Source organism: Lithobates pipiens, unplaced genomic scaffold (assembly GCF_037356315.1).
Source record: "Lithobates pipiens isolate NorthernLeopardFrog02 unplaced genomic scaffold, aLitPip1_a1.2 Scaffold_23, whole genome shotgun sequence".
Taxonomy (NCBI): Eukaryota; Metazoa; Chordata; class Amphibia; order Anura; family Ranidae; genus Lithobates; species Lithobates pipiens.
The window spans coordinates 119,942,993-119,966,995 of NW_027507785.1; the positions used below are offsets into that span (position 1 = coordinate 119,942,993).

Sequence of the window (24,003 nt, forward strand, 5' to 3'; positions counted from 1 at the left end):
ATGTGTCTATAAACGAAATACTAAGCATTATTAATGAAACAGTTCATGTCCCATTCAATATTCATTCCGAATGGAACATATGATTTCAGACAATGTATCCAGCGTGTTTCCATATGGGAGATTTCTCTTCTAATGTGACAGCCTCCCCAATGTGGAGTCAGTTTTTCTATAGTGACAAACAAGATATTATTAAGATTCCTCGGGTGACAGCGGTCATAGTGTTTCAACACTGTGACCCAAAAAGCCCTTTTTAACGTTACCAACATGTTCCCCCAATCTCACTTGTAAAGCCCTAATGGTATGGCCTACTTATTGTTTTCTGCATTTACATTGTAACATGTAAACTACATTTTTGGTTAAACGTGTGACAAAAGAGTTAATGGTGTATTCGTGTCCAGTTTGTTGGGATCAGAAACTTTCTAACCTTCTTCCTTTAAAAGAATTTAGTGCACAAATTTTACATTTATGACAAGGAAAAAAAAAACCTTTTAGATCTTGAAAAAAAAAGACTGGTCTCACCAGTCGGTCTATGACATTATGAGCAATTCTATGTCTTAAGGATGGAACTCTTCTAAAGATGACACAAGGTTTTTCCAGGAGCACAGGTCCCAGTACATTATCATTTTTAAGGATTGGCCGGTATTTTTGAACAATCTTTTTTATAGCAAAATGAGTATGAGTAGAATAAGAGGCAATAAATGAACTTCAAAATTACTCATTCCCCTGATCCCTGCGATTGTTGTTCATTAATAAGCTACCCGTATCCATTTTAGCAACTTCTCTAATGGTGGATGCCAGATTGATCTCATTGTAGCCTTTGTAGCCATTGTAGCCTTTTTGTGCCTAGATTTTAGTTGCTGGGCCTGGAGCAAAAAAATAAAAATTGCTTTCCAAAGAGCAATTCCTTCTCAGGAGAATGAACTGACGTTTGGGGGCTGCTCTTAACCAGGAAGCATGATGACAACTGTCAACTGGGATAAACCCATTATGGTCCGTTTCCTTAAAATGAGTAGTGGTAATTAAATGGTTGTCTTTAAATCAAGAAATTATATTTGCTCCTTACTAACAGTTTACTCTAATTTAATACCTCTGTCATTGGTATGTCATGTTAGCATAGGAGGAGGACGTCATCGATGTATCTTCAGCACAGTAAGCCCTTGTACACACGGTCGGACATAACGACAACAAAATCAGTCGGATTTTGTCCGAAACTGGTGTTGCATACACACGGTCGGACAAAGTTGTCGGAAAATCCGATCATTCGTAACGTATTTAGTTACGACGGGACTAGGTCCAGGCTAGTAGCCAATAGCTTTAGTCTAGGAATTTGATCTGAGCATGCGTGGCACTTTGTCCGATTGGAATTCTCTACAAACGATCGGACAAAGTCCGATCGGATCATGTTGTCGGAAAATTTTTATATCCAGCTCTCAAAACTTTGTTGGTCAGACATTCCGACGGAAAAAGTCAGATGAAAAAGTCCAATGAAGCCCACAAACGGTCGGATTATCGGACAATGCGGTCTGATCGGACATTTTCCGTCGGAATGTCCGACCATGTGTACAAGGGCTAAGAGTAAACTATATAAATAAACTATGGACAAACTTAGCCCCCATAGCAACTCCCAGATTTTGTAAATAAAAAGAATCCCCAAACCAGAAGAAATTATGTTGCATAGCAAAGGCCAATAATGCAAGAATAAAATTCCTTTTATACATGCAATGAACCAACTGTGACTCTGACGCACTCTTAGCTGAAGAACCATGTACCAGTCCAGAGACTGGACCGTCTTGTTCCAGACAGATAGAATGTTGCTCGGAAGTGGTCTGGAGTGAAACGGTGCATAAGGGACTGCTTCGAATGAGGACACCATCTTCCCTAATAGCCTCATACACAGGCGAATGGAAGGATCTCTTTTACTCTTTATGACCTGGATGAGATTTTTCATGACCCTGACCTTCTCAAGTGGTAAGAATACCTTTGCCTTCACTATGTGTAGTATTAGCCCCAGATATTCTAGGCGTTGAACCAGCTGTAGGGCTGATTTTGACCAATTCAGAACCCAACCTAGATGTTTCAAGAATTGAACCGCCCGAGCTACATTCTGACTCAGGTCTGGAACAGTTTGATCTATCAATACTAGATCGTCCAGGTACCCCGTAACCATCTTCCCTGCGATCTTAGAACTGTTAATACCGGAACCAATATCTTTGTGAATACTCGAGGTGCCATGGCTAACCCAAAGGGCACTGAAAAATGTTGGTCGCCCACTGCGAATCAAAGAAACCTTTGATGGGACCTTCAGATTGGCACATGTGTAAGAAGGCTACCACCGACAAATTGATTCCATTTTGAAAGAATGAATGACCAGAAATTGATTCAGAGCCTTGAGATGCAGAATAGGCCTTACATCTCCATTTGGCTTTGGTATTATGAAAAGATTTGAGTAAAAACCCTTGAATCTTTCCACGATTGGAACCTCTGAAATTACTCCTTGCAACTTTAGCTGATCTATTGCCTGAAGAAAAGATCTCTTCTTTATCAGGTCTATTGGGATGTTGGACCTTAGGAACCGAGTGGCGGAAGCCCCCGGAATTCTATTTTGTACCCCTGAGATACGGTGTAAATAACCCACTGGTCTCGGATCACTTTTTCCCAGGCTTTTGCGAACCTTAATAGCCTCCCCCCACCCGCCTGAGTGGGGGCGCCCCTTCATAAGGAAGGCTTAGGACTGACCTTAGGGGTCTCTGGGCCCAGGGCTTTTTCTGCCCCTTGCCTTGAGGCTTTCCCCTAGAACCGGGACAGCTGAGGCCGTTGATACTAAATGAATTTAGAAGTGCTAGGTACTGAAGCACTAGGCCCCTTGAAAGAGGGTCGTTTGCACTTCTTGGCCGGTAGATGTGCACTCTGAAATCTTCTGGATATATTTATCCAGGTCCTCTACAAATAGCCATTCACTGTGAAAGGGAAAACCAGCTAGTAATTTTTTGCAGGGTGACTACGCAGCCCAGCTCTTTAACCAAAGAATCCTCAGCATATGTATTGATAGCGGGGCCAACCGAGACATCTGTTGTATGGAATCTTTAAGGGCATCCACCGCGAAACATAAGGCCCGAGGTAATTCTGCCAAATCCTCAACAGGTACTCCTTAATCGGGAACAGTCTTAGTTACCCACTTCACTTGGTCCTTTAAAGACTGACAGATACCTATAGCTGCTAAGCCGGTTGTACAGCAGACCCAGATATAGCAAATTACGTTTTTAAATAAAGACTCCAATTTCTTATCTGCTGAATCCTTAAACACCAGGACATTATCTACAGGATAGGTGAGACTCTTAAATCACAGAATAAATGGCTGCCTCCACAGATGGCATGCGCCATTTTTATTTTTTAATTTTTCCTCCATAGGGTACAAAAGTGTAAACCTCTTAGGAGGAATAAACAGCTTATCCGGGTGATCCCAATCAGCATACGTGATTTGCTCTAGTAATGGATGCAAGGGAAAAGCCTGTGAACTCTATAGAGGCAGCAGAGATGCTAAAGAAGAAAAGGAAACTTCAGGGACCTTCACAGGTGGTAATTTGAATCCTGATCGGACCATCTCTATGAGGGACTGGATCAGCAGTCTCTGGGATTGAGGGGCTGAAAATGGTTCTTCAGAACTTACTTCTCAGAAGTGGAATCTGTGGCCTTACGGCCCTCCCAGTCATTCAATGTCACTACCTCCACACAATCCTGTTCCAATGCAGGTGGGGCCTCAGGTGAAGGGGATCTAGTTTCTTTCCTCCTTGTGAAACTGAAGCAATCAAACCTGTTATTTTCTCCTCCAGCCCAGTTAAAGCTGATGCCAAGTCGTCCTTTGTAACGTAGGTTGAGGCAAAAGCATTAGCTGTTGCTACAATGCCTGACAACCATAATGGCTCAGACTGGCCAATTGCCTCTGGTCTTTCAGGAGATTTAAAACACAGCAGATGTAAGGCTAACATCCTCCAATACTGATGGTGGTGGGACTTCCTATCTTTGTTTGGTTTGCCAGTGTCCATTCACCTATAGGTGGCGTATAACCAAGTTAGTTATGGCTGCTCTGTGTCATGTGATTTACGATAAAGAAATGTAATCTTAAGAATAAGTAAAAAATGGATAGATAAAATGGTTAAAGTGATTGTAGAGCTTTTTTTTTTTTTTTTTTAAATGAAAACAAACAAGTTTACTTACCTGCTCCGTGCAATGATTTTGCACAAAGCATCTTCAATCCTCCCCTTCACAGGTCCCCCCGCCGGTACTCCTTCTATAGGTGGCATTATAACCCAATTGTCTCAGTGTCCTATATATAATGCTATAAATTGCATACCACCACATTACCATTCCTGTCTAAAACCATGGGATTACGAGAGCTCAAAGAACAAGTTAAACTGCTGTGTACATGCCCCTATCTGCATTATTTTTACATTTGTCCCACAGTTCACCATTAATTTATTTGAAGCTGCCCTGTAGAGGTACAATGATATTACAGAGAAACCTGAGCCCCTGCCCTTGTATTATCCACCATCAGTAGAAATAACCTTCATACTCACCTTCGTCTACAAGAAAGATTTCATACACGTCAACATAAAAAGCCCACAAGCCACTTGAGAGATCCATTGAATTTTAAATTTGTCTGTAAATACTCCAATTATAAATAATTTTATGGCAACCTAAAAGCAACCATATAAGTTGCTATGGTGATAGTTCCACAAAACTATCTGTCTTGAGACACTTGCCAATCTTTGTGTCAAATCTTCATCAGTTATGACAGACAAAGTGTATGGAGTCAGGCGTCAATTTTTATGTTCCGAAAGGGTACAGGTTGGGCCTAATGGTTCTTATTAATCAACCGGTAATAGTATTTAAGGCATGTTAAAGAAGTTTCTCAAACAATATTATCACATATGATAACATGGTCACTGAATGTACATGTTTCCAAATCATACCTAACATGGCTGCTATCTATAAAGAAATAGCACTAAACTCCATACACATACCTAAAGGAGGGTTGACAGACAGGCCCATCTTCTGACTCCAACGGACAGGAAGAATTCCTGGGCAGCTCTTATGGCAGATCATAGACTGGTGGCTAGTAGAGGCCTCAGACCGAAGATCATCCAGTTCAACAAGGAAATACTGCTTATTAAAGACCTGCAAGGCAGTGGATTTGGATTAAACAATTCTACAGAATCTGGGAATAAACATCGGGATACAAGACTGTTGAAGAGGAACTCTGGTCCAAGCAAAACATATACTGTATTTATCGGCGTATAACACGCGCCGGCGTATAACACTCACCCCAAGTTTAGGAGGGAAGTTTAAGGAAAAAATACTTACATTTAAATGCCCATCAATGCAGCCTTATCAGAGTCCATCTGCAGCCTTGTCAGTGTCATTTGCAGCTTTGTCCATCATTGCACCCTTGTCGGTGTCATATCCAGCTTTGTCATGCAGCCTGTCCATCATTGCAGCCTTGTTCATCATTGTCCCCTTGTCAGCGCAATTTTCAGCCTTGTCAGTTTTATTTTCTGGTTTTATTTTTAAAAATGAGATGTCCTGTGTATCTTGGCGGCACTCGGTAGTTCTCGGCCGCCTTCGGCCCTTCTCGTCAGCTTTCGGCTGCCTTCGGCCCTTCTCGGTAACTTTCGGCCCTTCTCGGCGAGAACGGCCGAAGGCAGCCGAGAAGGGCCAAAAGCCACAGAGAAGGGCTGAAGGCGGTCAAAAGCTGCCGAGAAGGGCCGAAGGCAGCTGAAAGCCACTCAGAGGCTTTAAAATAGTGGAGGATCAGCGTATAACTCGCACCCACGATTTTCCCGATTTTAAGGGGGGAAAAAGTGTGTGTTATACGCCGATAAATACAGTATATCTTATATTCAATGTGCCATCATTTCTGAAGTTGGGAGATCTCCTCAACCCAAAATCATTGTCTGAGGTTGCTCTTTTTTTAAATCGTTGGAAACCTGTGGCAAGTGTGTTTGGGTTATGAGTTTGAATAAAGAACTGAAGAGGAGGGGATCACAATTTTTATATGTATTTACCATATGTTTGACTGTTTGCCCATAAACAGTCCTTTATTCTCCACATAAAAAGTTAGAACCAGAGACCATCTTTAATGAAGGAAAAACAAGATTTGTGTTACCTTAGTGACTGTTGCAGGTACAATACAAGAAGGGTCTTTTGGATTTATTGCCTCAAGTTTCATGCCAGATGTGAATGAGTGATTCTGTATCTCAGGTTGCTCCTGTGGAATATAGCAAATGTATGTTTCACTTCATCATAATTCAACCAAGGAATTCAACCCCACCATTTATGAGGACACATCTGTTTTATTTACAGGGGATAAGTACATTGACACAGTCAAACTGTTAAGTATCACAACAGCAATAGGACAGAATGCAGAGAATATGAATAGCTTCTTTTCTCCAACATTCCATACCAAGACATTAGGAAATGACATACTTTTATCCCCAGGCTCCAGTGTAAGTGTACCGCCATCATCATTGGTATTTAAACTCTTAAATCGGGCTGTAGACAAAAACAGTGCTACAAAAAAATCTTCAGATTATATGTAGTAATTAAAGATACTTAATTTACCCCTTCCTGCAATCTATACATATGCATTCTCCAGCACAAAAGTGCCATTTTAGACTCAGTAATGTCATTAATAGGTCTCTGTGCTTTTTTTTTATGCAAGGCAGGCAGATTTTCACTGCTGGGATTGGCTGGCACACTAGCCTAACACTACCGGATATTTATTAAAATGCACATATATGAGGGAACCAAGTGGATTATAAGCTTCAACTCTCTTACTTTTTTAAATGAAAGGCAAACATCTAATTAACTCTAATGTACAAAAAAAATAAAAAATAAAAGTATAAAATGTGGTTTTACAAACATGAAACAGGTCAGCAAAGACATGTACAAAACGTTACTCAGAATTCCAAAAAAGAAAGAAAAGGTAAATACTGGATACCCTCCTGGGTACACAAAGATGTCAAAACCAACAAATGAGATCCTGGGCCAAAACATTTAGCTATACCGCTGCCCTAAGTCAAGGGTCAGTCATAAGTTGTATGTCACTAATCACTACTTATGGTGAGGGAGGAAGAGCACCATGCATCCCAAATTTTATTGCACTTCTTGGGGAATCCTCATGTTCATAAAATTATTTCCTCTCTCATATGGCAGTATTTGATTCACCATCTGTTATTCACTTACTAACCAAAGGGGGGGGGTTAATTTGGATCCATTTAATTGCAATAGCTTTTTGAGCCAAACACAATGTCACTCAGCATAGCTCAATCATACCTCTGCCACTGCTCCTCATCCAAAATTCCCAGAAGACATTTTTTCGGGGTGCAAGGTACAGACATTGATAGAATAGAGGAGAGAATATCGGTCAACTGCTTCCAATACCTAGCTATGACAGGGCATACCCACATAATAGGAGAAAAATCAGCTCTCGTGTAATTACATCTAGTACAGTTAGGAGTGGGTACACGGTGCATAACATGTATCCTCACCGAGGTGAGATATGTTTGATGTATCATATAGAGTTGTATTAACTTGTTAATAGATGGAGACACATGGAGGCATGACGAGCAAGCTTCTTCCTACTCTTCATCTGATAAATCGAGAATGAGCTGTTGCCATTTAGAATGTACCCTTAACTGAGTTTTGTTGATAGTGACAGGTAAAAAATGGGTATAAACCTCAGAGATGAGATCTCTAGGGCCCTGTGACCTTAACACCCCTATTAGTGGGTAGTTAGAAAATGTAGTAGAATTTATCCCAAACTGCGCCTGAAGTGCATGCCTTAACTGAAGATACCGGTAAAAGGTAGAACGAGGGAGATCATGTTTTCTTTGTAACTCGTCAAATGAGGAAAGACGTTTAACGTTTATAGCCTTTTGCTAACATGCTTACCTGGAAGAAGTCTGCAAATACAAAATCTCCAGTGTCGTCACTGCACTTGGTCAATATTTCTCTCCACTCTTCTTCAGTTTTTAGGTGCAATATTTCTGCAAGATAGAACAGATGATACTCCCTTTATACCATGTGTACATTTATTATCTCAAATAACAAGGTCATTCCACAAAAAAATTATAGAACAGTATTTGTCAAGATGGTTATGGGTTACACCGCCTAAGGGCTTCTTATATATATTTAAAGAACTTAAAGTGGCCCATATGTCTACATTCCCAGATTAGAACACCTGCCACAGCAATTAAAAGGTTCAACCCTTTTGTATTGACAGTAGTTCCTGCAGGAGCAGGAACAGGAAAATCTATGCTTCAGCAGGAGTGTGACTTTAAGATGGTTGGAAACAAATTAGGAAATTATGTTGTGGGGTCTCACTGCTGAAGTTCCAAGAGGCATAAGAAGTAAGGTGGTGACAAACCATCAAACTCCAACTATAAAATTAGCATAATTAGGATTGGTCAAAGGAGAAACAATAATAGCCATTACCTTGGGGAGGCTTGATCTCGTAGCCATTCTGAGCAGCCCACCCCATTTGATGCAGGGAAGGATGTAGGTAGTAGTACTGTAGACTTGGCCAGTCAAGAGCCCCCTCATACTGAAGCTGAAGTCTCCCACCTATGTTGTCCAGCACTCTGACTGGCCATGCACCCAATGACCCCTGGGAATGTTGAAGCTCCAGCAAGTAACCTGGTCCAAACAGGTCTAGTGGATCTTTACCTCTGTGTGGCTTTAAATAATCAGAAACAAAAAAAAAAACATTTACAAGCATACTCATAATATTACTACCAATAATAAAACAAATAGTACTATACAAAATAAACCACTATGAAAAATGCCTAAGGCTGCTTTCACACTGGGGCGGTATTCAGGCGTTACAGCGCTAAAAATAGCGCCTGTGTAGCGCCTGAAAAAAACCGGCCCCTTTCACTCCAGTGTGAAAGCCGGAGGGCTTTCACACTGGAGCGATGCGCTGGCAGGACGGTGAAAAAAGTCCTGCTAGCCGCATCTTTGGAGCGGTGAAGGAGTGGTGTATTCACCGCTCCTAAACCGCTCCTACCCATTGAAATCAATGGGACACCACGGCAATACCGCCGGCAAAGCGCCGCTGCAGCGGCGCTTTGCGGGCGGGTTTAACCCTTTTTTGGCCGCTAGCGGGGGTTAAAACCTCCCCGCTAGCGCCCGCAGACCGCCGCTAAAAAGACGGTAAAGCGCCGCTAAAAATAGCGGCACTTTACCGCCGACGCCGCTCCCGCCCCAGTGTGAAAGCACCCTAACCTAGGCAGTTGAAATGAGTGTTGAAATGAGGCTACAAAACTACTTAAAGAACAAGTTCACTTTAGACCAAAAAAATCCCAAGCCCCCCAAACTATTCTATATTAACCACTACGCATTTACTTACCTCATTTCTATGGTGACAGCCTCCGGCAATGTTGATAGCCTCTAAAAATAAATTTGGTCGATGCTGCCCATATTTGTATAGTAACTTTCCATAGACTTAAATAGGCGTACCCATTTGAGTAAAGACCTAGTAAAAACTTTATTGGAAGTTACTGCGCAGGCAGTTCTGAACAAGTTATCTACACAAAGACCAAAAGCATTGTGAGAGTAAGCACCTCTGTGTAAGGGGGGGGGGGGCTAATATGGCAGCTTCATTAGGTTTCTCTTTACTTACTGCTTTTCCTGCCCGTAACATACTTTCTGTTCTAGGGTGACAATAATCACTCACCATATTGTAGCTATGGAGAATCAGCTTTATTAAAAACACACACAAAACACCCCCACCCCTTCTCAATGGCATAAAAGGCAGGGGTTCTGTAGTCCTTAGAGAGCAGAGAAAACGAACTGATAACAGTCAGCACTGGCAGAGAACACAGGAAGTTATCAACTCACAAGGTTTTTTTTTAGAGAAAGCATAAGGGTTTTTTTTAGTTTTTTTTACTTATTGAACAGATGTGATATAATACTTCTAATTTACTATTTAAAAGTGGTGATAACTTCTCGTATGTACCCAGTGAAGTGACTAGCATTAGGTGATACATAGAGATGAAGCAAATCCTCCTATACAAGTTGTAGCTGTGCATCTGCAGCCATTTCTTTTGTAGATTGTTTATGAAAACAGAACTAGGAATGGTGGGGTGGGGGATCTGAGGTCTTCTCAGAGCCGACAGCTCTGAGCCCTGACTGGAGGGAAGGAACACACCACCATTCACAAAGGAGAACAAACGCAGGCCGAGTGCTGTAGTTACTTCCCCATCATCATTTTAACTCTTGGTGTCAAACTCAAGCTGATTACAGAGGAACCAGGCAGCAGAGAGAAATTACATTAGGAGCTTTGGAGAGAGACAAGTACACAGTATAGAAAGATGTGCTGTTTTCATAATTTATGTCTGAGGATCACAAACACTCTAACAGACGAAAAGGCAGAAGCTACAACCATCCATGTGTACCTTATGGAGCATATTATAAAATCAGTTCTCAGATTATATGGTAAAAATGCTACAAGAGCCAAGCAGGAGCTTATTAAAAAATATTTTTACCAATTTTTGTTATTGAAAATGGTCTTCGTTGTTTACTTTGTGCATTTAAATGAACAAGACGCTATTACAGTAATGCTGCTTTGTTTGAAAGCTTTTGACCAGATGATTGCTTTTAACTACAAGGGGTAGGTAATGATATTAATACAGGTGGAGAAAACATGTATTTTATACATGTAAAACTATACAGTATTACATCTCAGCTCTAGTTTTATGTAATAAAAAGAAGGTGAAGTCTCTACATACTTACCAAGTGCTATCAGCAGTTGCATTGCAATGTATGTGTTTTATAAATAGTTGCTTGCTTAAGCCCTAAAATATAGTTTCTTATTATATGATTTTTTAAGTAAACTTTTTTCTGCATCTTTCAAGTGTTGACCTGCTTACTACTTAATATTATGGTATCTGCAAAAACCCCAAGCTTTGGGCTAGGAGGTACAGTATCTCAAAAAAGTGAGTACATCCCTGAGATTTTTGTAAATATTTTATTCTATCTTTTCATGTGACAACACTGAAGAAATTACACTTTGCTACAATGTAAAATAGTGAGTATACAGCTTGTATAACAGTGTAAATTTGCTGTCCCCTCAAAATAACTCAACACGCAGCCATTAATGTCTAAACTGCTGGCAACAAAAGTGAGTACACCCCTAAGTGAAAAAGTCCAAATTGGGCCCAATTAGTCATTTTCCCTCCCCGGTGTCATGTGACTTGTTAGTGTCACAAGGTCTTGGGTGTGAATGGGGAGCAGGTGTGTTAAATTTGGTGTTATAGCTCTCACTCTCATATACTGGTCACTGGAAGTTCAATATGGCACCTCATGGCAAAGAACTCTGAGGATCTGAGATGGCCTAGGCTATAAGAAGATTGCCAAGACCCTGAACCCGAGCTGCACCACGGTGGCCAAAACCATACAGCGGTTTAACAGGACAGGTTCCACTCAGAACAGGCCTTGCCATGGTTGATCAAAGAAGTTGAGTGCACGTGCTCAGCATCATATGCAGAGGTTGTCTTTGGCAAATAGATGTATGAGTGCTGCGAGCATTGCTAAAGAGGTTGGAGAGGTGGGGGGGGGGGGGTCACCCTGTCGGTGCTAAGACCATACGCCACACACTGCACCAAATTGGTCTGCATGGCTGTCATGGCAGAAGGAAGCCTCTTCTAAAGATAATGCACAAGAAAGCCTGCAAAGAGAGTTTGCTGAAGACAAGCAGACTAAGGACATGGATTACTGGAACCATGTCCTGTGGTCTGATGAGACCAAAGATAAACTTATTTGGTTCAGATGGTGTCAAGCATGTGTGGTGGCAACCAGGTGAGGGGTACAAAGACAAATGTGCCTTGCCTACAGTGAAGCATGGTGGTGGGGGTGTCATAGTTGGGTGCTGCATGAGTGATGCCGGCACTGGGGAGCTACAGTTCATTGAGAATGACAACATGTACTGTGACATACTGAAGCAAAGCATGATCCCGTCCCTTCGGAGACTGGGCCTCAGGGAAATATTCCAACATGATAACAACCCCAAACACACCACCAAGACACCACTGCCTTGCTAAAGACGCTGAGGGTAAAGATGGACTGGCCAAGCATGTCTCCAGGCCTAAACCCTATTGAGCATCTGTGGGGCATCCTCAAATGGAAGGTGGAAGAGTGCAAGGTCTCTAACATCCACCAGCTCCATGATGTCGTCATGGAGGAGTGGTAGAGGACTCCAGTGGCAACCTGTGAAGCTCTGGTGAACTCCATACCCAAGAGGGTTAAGGCAGTGCTGGACAATAATGGTGGCCACAAAAAATATTTCGACATTTTCACTTAGGGGTGTGCTCGCTTTTGTTACCAGCGGTTTAGACTTTAATGGCTGTGTGTTGAGTTATTTCGAGGGGACATGAAATTTACACGGTTATACAAGCCGTACACTCACTACTTTACACTGTAGCAAAGTGTAATTTCTTCAATGTTGTCATATGAAAAGATAGAATAAAATATTTTAAAAAAATTAGAGGGGTGTACTCAATTTTGTGAGATACTGTATGTGTGCAGAATGGACACATTGACCATAACCATTGGTGGTGCATAGAAAATAAGATTTTTTTTTTTGTTAATTGAGAATTTTTCATTCACTGAAATAAGTAAATTTAGCCACAAGTTAAAACATCATTATACAATCTTATTTACAGTTACTAAACTGGCTGTATGTCATGGTTATGCAATAGAGTTCGTCTGCTTACCTGTCTCCATGTGTTCATTTCTAGAGACCAGCCGACCCTCACCTGACTGCTTTTATAATCCATTCTCTGGCATGGCTCCACCCTAGCTCCTATCAGAGAACTCTATATTAACCTGTGTACTGCAGGCCAGCCCTGCTGATCAACCTTTGTGTGTTAGCTTCCTGTTACCTGCCGTGTGCTCTTCTGTTGTTTTCCATTACCGACTTTGGCGTGTCCTTGACTATCCCTGTTTGCCTGTGATCCTGACCTTTTGGCGTGTCCCTGACTATTCCTGTCTGCTTGTGGCCCCGACCTTGGCTTTGTCCCTCACCATCCCTATCCTCCTGTTGCCTACTGTGGGTGTGAGCTGGGGGACCCTGGGGGTCGCAACCTGGAGCCAGTTGCAGCCAAGTCCATCCTCACCACTAGAGGCTCTGGTGAACACCTGCTGGCTCTTAGACTCCGTGCCCCAGGGAATCTTACGCTCTAACCCCGGTGGGATCCATCTTGGTGTTCTGGCGGCCCTGCCTTCCCATCACCTTGACCCCCATCCGCAGCAGTCAGCCGTAGGGTCCTCAACCCTGCGGTGCACTCCTGATCCCTACGGTGTGCATCTGTCACCTGGTCTCAAGGTGACCCGACAGTTTAATCAGCCATGGACCCGGCTGCAGTCGATCCCTTGCAGGGCATAGTGCGGAGACTCGAGACCCAGGAATCTAATCAGACTCAGGTGATGCGATTCCTTCAAGATCTGGCTTCCCGCTTTGAGCAGCTACAGGCTTCCTTGGGAACCCCGAACCTGCAGCCTCAAGTACAGTCAGCAACTGTACCTATCACACCAGTCGCATCCACGCATGCATTATTACTGCCAGCTCCGTCCCGTTTCTCTGGGGACTCCAAGGCCTGCAGGGGCTTCCTCAGCCAATGCACCATTCATTTTGAGCTCCAGCCTCAAAACTTTGTGTGATCGGGCAAAGGTAGCCTATATCATTTCCCTCCTCTCTGGTGAAGCTTTAGCCTGGGCTGCTCCCCTGTGGGAGAAAAATGATCCGGTGGTTTCCAGCCTGTCCAACTTCTTGAAGCTCTTTCGTAATATCTTCGAGGAGCCAGCTCGGGTTTCTTCTGCGGCTAGTGCCCTTTTACGCCTTCGTCAAGAATCTTGTTCTGTGGGACAATATGCACTTCAGTTCCGTATCCTCACAGCTGAATTGAGCTGGAACAATGAGGCCCTGGTTGCAACCTTTTTACATGGCCTCTCTGACTGAGTGAAGGACGAATTAGCAGGAAGAGCTATCCCCGCCGGTCTGGACGATGTAATTTCCTTATGCAATCATATTGACATTCGTTTCCAGGAGAGGTCCTTCGGAAAAAAAAAAAAAAAAGACGCCAGCACCCCCTAGGTCCTAGTCAGTCTGAACTTATTTCCCGTCGCCCTGTGGAGCATCCTCTGTCTGTTGAGGAACCCATGCAGCTGGGCCGGACCAGACTAACCCCCGAAGAACGTGCTAGATACAGAACTCTAGGCTTGTATCTTTATTGTGGTGGCAAGGGTCATTTTCGTGACTGCTGCTCGCATCGTCAGGGAAACGCTCGGGTAATACATTTGGAAGGTGGAGTATTGGACCCAGAAACATCACCTTCTCGTCGTCTTCTTCCGGTGTTCCTCCATGTAGGCACTTCTCCCCAATCGGTCCTAGCATATCTGGACTCCGGAGCTGCCGGAAATTTTATGGACTGGAGAACTGCTTCTTCTATGAAGCTTACCCTTTCTCCCCTCACTACGCCACTGGTAGTCTCGGCAATTGATGGCACTGTGCTCCCAGGGGGTCCTATCCGTTTCCAGACGCTACCTATTAGGATGTCGGTAGGGATACTCCACCAGGAGTGGATCTCCTTCCTCATCCTTCCCAAGGCCTCTACCCCCATTGTATTGAGCCTTCCTTGGCTACAGCTCCACTCGCCACATGTGGACTGGGTCTCTGGGCAGATCCTGGCTTGGGGTCCTTCGTGTTTCTCGTCCTGTCTTCTCAAGGGGAGCCCCAAGGGGAAACTTCCCATTGCTACCACATCCATATCGTCTGATCTTCCTGCGGCATACAGCGATTTCCGTGATGTGTTCTGTAAGAAGTCTGCTGAGGTGCTTCCTCCCCATAGATCTTTTGACTGTGCTATTGACCTTGTCCCTGGAGCAACCCTGCCCAGGGGTTGTACCTACCCTCTGTCCATTCCAGAGACCCAGGCCATGTCTGAGTATGTCGCCGAGAATCTGGAGAGAGGTTTCATCCGGAAATCCTCATCGCCTGCATGAGCAGGGTTCTTTTTCGTTGCCAAAAAGGATGGTACCCTCAGACCCTGCATCGACTATAGAGGTTTAAACGCAGTGACTATTAAAAACCGATACCCCTTACCACCAATATCTGAGCTATTCGACAGGTTGAAGGGGGCTTCCATTTTCACTAAGTTGGATCTCAGAGGTGCATACAATCTCATTCGAATACGGGAAGGTGACGAATGGAAGACTGCGTTTAACACTAGGGACGAGCATTACAAATACCTGGTTATGCCTTTTGGTTTGTGTAATGCTCCAGCTGTGTTCCAGAACTTCGTCAATGAAATATTCAGGGACCTACTGTACCAGTTTGTTGTCATCTATCTGGATGATATTCTCATCTGTTCCGAAAATCTGCCTGCTCACAGAAACCATGTACGCACCGTACTTCAGCGCCTTAGAGAGAACAATCTCTATGCCAAGATGGAAAAATGTTCCTTTGAATGTTCCGAGGTCCTGTTTCTGGGATGTTTTGTTTCTAGTGCGGGTCTTCGCATGGATCCCGGAAAGGCCTCAGCCATTACCAACTGGCCCCTTCCCGCTAGCCTCAAGGCCACACAGCGCTTTCTTGGCTTCACAAATTATTATAGGCAGTTCATAAGGAATTACTCTTCGCGCCCCCGGGAATCTTACGCTCTAACCCCGGTGGGATCCATCTTGGTGTTCTGGCGGCCCTTCCTATCACCTTGACCCCCGTCCGCAGCAGTCAGCCGTAGGGTCCACAACCTTGCGGTGCACTCTTGATCCCTACGGTTTGCATCTGTCACCTGGTCTCAAGGTGACCTGACACTGTACATATGGCAACCTTCTTCAGTTTTAACCTTCTCTTGCCTTATTCTATTCAGTCATTTTTATGATTTGGTTTAAAAGACTCAAAAGGTTTGAAAACGGTTGTGTGTATACGGCCAGCAGTAGGCTACATGGGTATGATAAAAACAGAGGAAAAGTGGTCACTCTCTTAAGGCAGTCGCACATATTACAATCTGCACAAATGACTTTAGATGTACCAAAATGATGTATTGTCGTGGTGATGTTTTGTGTAATTTTAATGACTAGCAGCAACTAGACAGTTTTTTTTTTTAGTTTTTTTTTCCCCTGCCTTTCACTTGCTGCATGCTTGCTTCAGGTTTGGATATATAATGTCCATAATACCAACAATAGAAGATCAAAACTTTTATGCACGGATATTAAGCCCATGTCATAATTAAGAATTTGCAGAGCTAGCCAACGATCTGTCCATTTTTTTCAGACTCTTCAGATTTATAAACTCCAAGTATATCATCTGCGGTCTCAATTCATTTTAGCAGGTAAAAAAGGAAGAAAATGCAATAGATTGTGGATCAAATGTAAATGAACTAAGCTGGCTTACATTCTACAGAAAAGATAAGACATAAAGGGTATACTTACTCCCTCTAGCAGGTGAGCAGGAGCACTGCAAGCCCCATTTAACGTCTGAACAAGAAATTCCTCCCAGTTCGGAAGCTTGTCTCTTACAACTGGAATGGCAGGTAAGATAAAAATGGATTAATAGAATTAGAATTGTATCTTGTACACAGCCAAGATGTTGAAAGATCTAATGTTCTGTGTGAGCTGCTTGTAGCTCATCAATTAACTAATACTGAAAAAATATTGTTAATCAATGATCAGAATATCACTTTTATGAAAATGTAGTTGGAATGACCTTTTTATATTTTCTCCACATTTATATGAATAACATGTTGTACATAAAATGACACGCTGATGTTCCTGTCCTTCACATCAGAACAGTCCACCCTACTTGACACTGATATAACGGAAGATGAGAGATCCACCATTTCATCTCAGGCCTCTAGAAAATCAACTGATGGCCTCCCTTTAGAGGTGTATAGCAGATACTTAGACATCATAGCCCCAGTATAAGTGTACTCAGAGGCCTTTTGTCTAAGAGTACTGCCATAATCTACAGTGTGTGTGTGCTGCCACTGTGATCCTCATCCCAAAACCTGATCAAGACCCCCTGGACTGTGCATCTCATCATCCAGTTTTACTCTGAAGCGTAGATTACAAAACACTGAGGATTTTCCTTGCCACGAGACAAAATTCTATCATTCTTTTCATAATAAATGGCGATCAAACAGTTTTTTTGCCAGGTAAAATCTATGTCAACTAATATATGCAGAGTGAATTTGTCCCAGGATCCAGTACATTGGCTTCTCTTGATATTAATATATGCAGAGTGAATTCGTCCCAAGATCAAGTACATTGGCTTCTCTTGATATCACCAAGGCCTTTGACTCTTAAACGCCCATTCCTGCAAGCCTCCCTGCATTATTTTGGCATTGATGTCAAATTTAGAAAATGGGTCTCAACTCTATATGCATGCCTTACTTCAAATATACTAGTGAATAGTTTACTATCACCATCTTTGTCTCGGTATAGGGGTACTCATCAAGGGTGTCCGCTTTCACCCCTTTTGTTTGCAATAGCCATTGAGATCAAAGCCATGAGTTTTAGGCAATCCTTCAAGTAACAAACTCAAGGGGACAAGGGCTTTTGGAGGGGACCATGTATGGGCCCATGGAGTAGACTGAGAATTTTGTCCTTGTCTCCTGGTCAGAGCATGGATAAGAGCTCAGTTCAGTTTCTGATCCCATGGAGAGAGCAGATCAACAATGTGATGAATGCTGAGAGCGAGGCTTGGAATAATTCTCTGAATAAAGACAAACTTCCCTTCTGGAGTGGATGGAAAGGTGTAATATGAATCTTGTACAGGTTAATGGTCAGAGGAAATGTAGTGGCCCTCATGACTCAGACTGGGTTGAAGAAGCTCATCCACTTGGGACAAAAATATTTTTCAACAATATACCTTAAGAAATCTATAAAAGATAAATGAAGTCCACTTTTTCAGACTGCTGGAACATTGTATGAGTTTTTTCTTATGATGACTTTTGTAGTGGACATATTACAGAAGTGAAAGCCAAAATCCTGAAGACAGCATGTGTAATGTACTCTGTATATCCAGAGTGTATATCCAGAGCTGTGGGCTTGTTGCGGGGCAGTCTGGAGTGGGCTGCCTGACTAATCAAAGCATTGTCTGGGTGCCTGGCTTTTGATTAGCTTACTGTTAATTCGATCACTGTTAGCTGTTATTTGGATTGCAGTTTCAAGTTTGCACGGTCATGCTAATATCTCCTGGGGGGGGGGGGGGTTAGAAAATGTGTCTGAGTTTTAAAGAGTTATTCCTTTGTTTTTTTACCTTAACATCTTATCTGTGTACGATGCTTGGGGTAAAGTGTGGTATTAGCTCTCGGTCTGCTGGAAGGGTTTGAAGGGCAGAAGGCACTGTTTGGTGGAAGTACCCAAGTGGGGTGCCAGATGGTTCGTCACACTCCTCCTTTGAGGGTGTTACAATAGGGGCATGGACTGATGTCATAGGGTTCTATGCCGATCACCTTGAATACAGCAATGCAGATTATTAAAGTTTTTGGTTCGTATTGAGTTTTGAAAATTAAGTGGCAAAAATCTGCGTTAAGATCATTAAACCCCTACTCCATGCCACGTTAATCCAGTGGCCTGCCCTCTTAAGACTGAATTCTTTTAGATATTTTGGAACAATCGTTATTTGAAAAGCCTCTGATAATATAGGTGCTAATGTAGAACCACTCATGCAAGTCAAAGTTGCACTTTGGAGTAAACTCCCCCTATCTTTGGTGGGTAGGATGTATCTGATTGACTTTTGTCAAAATGTTTCCATGTATTGTCTCATATGCAAGTGGTCATCCAAGGCATTTTTCAAATCACTAGACTCATGACTACCTCATTCAACTGGACCAACAGAAGCTGTAAAAACTTTCCACTTTGCAGTGGCCCAAAGTTGAAGCATACATGGCTCTACCCAACTTATACCTAGATTATTTGGCAGGGCAACTAAAACAGCAGTCTTCAGAAAGGCAAATGGGATGAGCACCGCTCCAAAGGCTGTTCTATTGCATAATAAAAAAGGAGCGGTTTTTATTATCTGCAAGTGCCGCCATCTTTTTTTTTACCTGAAACATTTGTGTACCTGCTGGTGATAGGACTCCAGGCTACAAAGTCATTGCTACTTAAAAGCAACATACTGTACTTCTGCCAATTTTGGTGAGATCCATGTGGCATGAGGGAAGGGGCCAGGAGAGTCAGCAGGGGAACCCCAGAAGAGCAGGATTGGGGGTCGCTCTGTGCAAAACCAATGCACCGAAGCTTCTGTTTAAGGTGTGCTCAACCATGAGCGCATGCTGGCCATCTAATCTAAACCCCTGTTTTTAACACATATGGTTAGACTAATTTGGTTGGTTAACAGGCTGGTCGGTAAGCTGAGCCGGGAATTTCTTGATTTTTGTATGCATTGCCCTTTCCATGTGTTCCTTGCTGAAAAGCCCAGTTATAGGTGAAGGCAATGGCCATCTGCGTATACTGTTGAAATAATGGCGAGAGGACACACTGGACACCTTTGCTGCCATAGTGCTATGTGCTGAGTGTCCAGTGCGCCCCCTGTGCCTTTAGGGAGAGATGGGCTCCCTCCAGGCTCACCTGCCCTTAAGCTATCCATTATAATGCATGTTTTTCCACCGTGGAAGCTCTCAAAGTTTAGAGTTAGGACTACAGATATAAGGGTGCCTTGAAAGGGCTCTGTATTTTACGCATATATTTGAAAATGTGTGCAGACTAAACGTCTGTTATCAACACATACTGTTAGATAGGATAATTCTAATAATAAGTTGGTTAGCAGGCTGGTCAGTATGTTCAGCTGGTAAATTCTTAGGTTTTGTTTTCCATGTGTTCTTTCCACGTGCTCCTTGCTCCAATGGCCAGTTATAGGTGAGGGCAGTGGCCATCTGTTTGTGCAGACCTACCTTACTAATACCCAATTGTTTGCTATCCACGAAAGCTTTAAAAGTTTTACACTAAAATACTGCCACTATAGGCCTTTTTGGATGATCTGTATATCAGGGTTACATAAAAAAAATGCAGTTTCTTCAGTGCTGAGAGTATCAAGTGACCTGGCTAGCGCTGAGAAATGTTTTTCTCAGCATTAGAGACGCAACTGAGCATGTGCAAGTTGGCTACCCTGCCTGTGTTAGCTGGCCTTGCCCAGACCATGCAGGAGGGGGAGAATCCGTGCATTCAGGATACACAATGAAGGATTAACCCCTTACGTTCCACAGTGAGTATACCAAGCATGCTATGCTGCATATACAGACTGATTTTACTGTTGCGAGTTTAGTAACACTTTAATTCTGTTTAACCACTTGAGATCCGCGCTATAGTAAATTGACGGCTACAGCGCGGATCTCCTTTTCCGGGACTACATCTATTGACGTAGTCCCGTGCACGAGCGGCCTGTGCGCCCCCTGAGGGGCGCGCGCGGCGCGCTCTGTGATCGGCGAGTCTACGAGACTCGCCTGATCACCGATCCGTGCAAGGGGTCGATCCCGACCCCTTATCACGTGATCAGCCGTCAGCCATTGACAGCTGATCATGTGGTATAACGGAGCCGGTAATCGGCTATTATTCCTCCTCACGCTGTCAGCGCGAGGAGAAAAAAAAAAGCCGATCGCCGGTGGCCGTGATCGGGACATCAGTCCCGATCAAAGCCAGCACTGCTAGTGCCCACCTGCAACCCTGTCAGTGTCCACCTGCCCCTGCCAGTGCAACAATAAAAAAAGTAAGTGCCCCCCGTCAGTGCCACCCAGCAGTGCCCATAGTGCCACCCAGCAGTGCCCACAGTGCCACCCAGCAGTGCCACCCAGCAGTGCCCACAGTGCCACCCAGCAGTGCCCAAAATCTGCCTTAACAAAGGTGCTGCACCCGTGCCACATATCCGTGCCCATCAGTGTCATCTACCAGTGCCCAGCAGTGCCGCCCATCAGTGCCCAGCAGTGCCACCTATCAGAGCCACCTATCAGTGCCCATCAGTCCCATCTATCAGTGGTACCTATCAGTGCCCATCTGTGCCACCCATCCGTGCCACCCATCCGTGCCATCTTATGTGCCCATCTTTGCCCATCAGTGCCGCCTTATCTGTGCTGCCTTATCTGTGCCTATTTGTGCCGCCTTATCTGTGCCTATTTGTACCGCCTTAACTATGCCTATCAGTGCCCACCAATGCAGCCTATCAGTGCCCACCAATGCAGCCTATCAGTGCCCACCAATGCAGCCCATCAGTGCTGCCTCATCAGCGCACTTCAATGAAGGAGAAAAATGACCCGTTTGCAAAATTTTATAACAAACTTTTAAAACATGATTTTTTTTTTTTTGCATTTTTTTTTTTTTGTTTAGCAAAAAATAAAACTCCGAGCTGTAATTAAATACCACCAAAAGAAAGCTCTATTTGTGGGAAAAAAATGATAAAATTTTCATTTGGGTACAGTGTTGTATGACCACGCAATTGTCATTCAAAGTGCATCAGCGCTGAAAGCTGAAAATTGCTCTGGGACTGAGGGGGGTTTAAGTGCCCAGTAAGCAAGTGGTTAAGGTATGCTCAACCAAGTAATAGACCTGCTTTCCTCATTGCTCTCAAAACCAGTTCCGTTTACACCAGAGGTTAGTTTACATGGATTACTAGATGAGGAAATGTGGCCCAGATATTCTAGAATGCCGTTAAGAGAAACCCTATTTTTAGCTAGAAAAATGTTAGCACTTGATTGGATGCAAGCTTCCCCACCTATCTTCAAATCTTCTTTTTTAAATACAAACTGTTGCTGCATCTGCTCAAGCGTGTTATAGTTTGTCCAAAACTTTGTTACTATCACTTTCACTTTGACTGTGAATAATGGTATCTCCTACAGTCAAGGAGTGGCTCACGAAAATATGCTGCTTACTGAAAATTAGGGACTTAACAGCTCAAATACATGATAGACAAGCACAATACCTTGATGGGATGGAATGCAAAAATTCACTTTATAAATTCGGAAACCTTAAAGACCCAACATACCAATCTAAACCCACCAAAACTCAGTGCCTTTCGACAGCAGACGCAAGACCACTCAAGCATCTAATAAAATTAACAAGAGCGGGATTAAGCCCTACTGCAGGCCTCCTTACTTCATCCCTACAATTTCACATCCACTTCTTCCCCATGTATATCCTCTCACCATTGTTTCCCCTCTCCGTATCTTATTTACACCAAACATAGTTGGCCAAACTAACCTTTATTTCATTAAAGCGAAACATCACTTACAAAAATGAAGTTCTGCTGATTGTCCCCTCCCCCCTCTGCCCGTATTTTTAGGTAGCACATGCCTATTTTTGGCAGATACTTGCTCTCACTTCTGCTTGGCTCACCTAGGGAAGCAAGCGGAAGTTCACCTTCACCTTTCTGCCAGTCCATTCACAAAGCACAGCACATCTTGTGCATGCAAGGTGGGGAACCAACTGTGAAGCATCAGGAAGTCACAGCCAGCTTCCTACAGTCAAGATGGCATCACCAGGGACCCAAAAACTGGCAAAGAACCAACCCAGGCGCAGGTAGTGCTGGGTCCCTGGGCTGGTAAGTGTCTGTATAGTAAACGCGTTTTAACCCCGAAAAAAATAAATAAATAAAGTGTACCTTAACCACTTGCGGACCAGCCGCTGCAGTTTTACCGCGGCAGGTTGGCTCCGCTGCGCAAAATCACGTTATATTACGTGATCTCGCGAGGCTTGCATAACAGGCACACTGCGAGCTCCGTGAGTCTGACCGTGGGTCCCGCAGACTCGATGTGTGCGGGGATACCAGTGATCGTCTCACGGAGGAGAGGAAGAATGGGGAAATGCTAATGTAAACAAGCATTTTCCCATTCTGCCTAGTGACAGTACACCGATCACAGCTCCCTGTAATCGGGAGAGGTAATCAGTGTTGTGTCACAGCTAGCCCATCCTCCCTACAGTTAGAATCACTCCCTAAGACAAACTTAACCCCTGCACCCTCTTGGTTAACTCCTTCACTGCCAGTGACATTTTTACAGTAATCAATGCAATTTTATAGCATTGATCGCTGTATTAATGCAAATGGTCCCAAAAATGTGTCAAAAGTGTCTGATGTGTCCGCTGTAATGTCACAGTAAAATCGCTGATCGCCGCCATTACTAGTAAAAAAATAGGATTAATAAAAATACCATAAAACTATCCCCTATTTTGTAGACACTAACTGTTGCGCAAACCAAATCAAACGCTTATTGCGATTTTTTTTACCAAAAATATGTAGTAGAATATGTATCGGCCTAAACTGAGGAAAATAGGATTTTTGTACCGTAAAATCCTTTTCTCTGAAGTTCATTGATGGACACAGCAACTCTTCTTGACCTAAGGGTTATATCGCCCCTTTAGGAGTGGACTAGGCAGAATTTTTTTTAAAAAAGCAACACTTGCACAGTACCGCTCAGGGGGGCGGTCCTACTGGCTATAACCCCTAACACTGCATACAGCAGCTCAGTTCGTCAAAAGCAGTACAAACAGAAATAGGAAGGGTGGGTGCTGTGTCTGTGAATGAACTTCAGAGAAAAGGATTTTACGGTGAGTACAAAAATCCTATTTTCTCTATCATAAATTGACAAGACACAGCAGCAGTGTCAAAGAAACGAGGGGTGGGAACAGTAAAACAACAATAACTCCACCAACATAACAACCAAATATGCTCAACGGAGGAGTTGCAACCTTAAACCTGCAAAACCTTGCGGCCGAAGCAAGCATCCGAAAATGCGCTTACATCAACTTTGTAAAATTTGGTGAAAGTGTGAACGGACGACCAGGTCGCCGCCTTACACACCTGAGAAACAGACGCGTAATGTCAGAAAGCCCAAGAGACACCACTTGCCCTGGTAAAATGCGCAGTGACAGGAAAAGGAGGCGCCCGTCCCCTTATGGCATAAGCCTAAACTAAAATCTGTCTGATCAACTGAGAGATGGTGGCCAGTCCCTTCTTCGGAC

At 43.5% G+C, this 24,003-nt stretch overlaps 1 protein-coding gene across 3 annotated transcripts in view; it reads right to left on the reverse strand.

Moving 5' to 3' along the window:
* The window catches only part of SFMBT1 (Scm like with four mbt domains 1), a 268,417-nt gene that overhangs the window by 104,617 nt on the left and 139,797 nt on the right, over window positions 1–24,003 (reverse strand). For all 3 annotated transcript variants that reach the window (XM_077452272.1, XM_077452270.1, XM_077452273.1), the window contains 5 exons: window positions 16,486–16,574; window positions 8,494–8,734; window positions 7,951–8,045; window positions 6,164–6,265; window positions 5,022–5,175 (listed from right to left, as the gene is read on the reverse strand). In XM_077452272.1, the coding sequence (XP_077308398.1) occupies window positions 5,022–5,175; window positions 6,164–6,265; window positions 7,951–8,045; window positions 8,494–8,734; window positions 16,486–16,574 (681 nt within the window). The remainder of the gene's footprint in view (window positions 1–5,021; window positions 5,176–6,163; window positions 6,266–7,950; window positions 8,046–8,493; window positions 8,735–16,485; window positions 16,575–24,003) is intronic.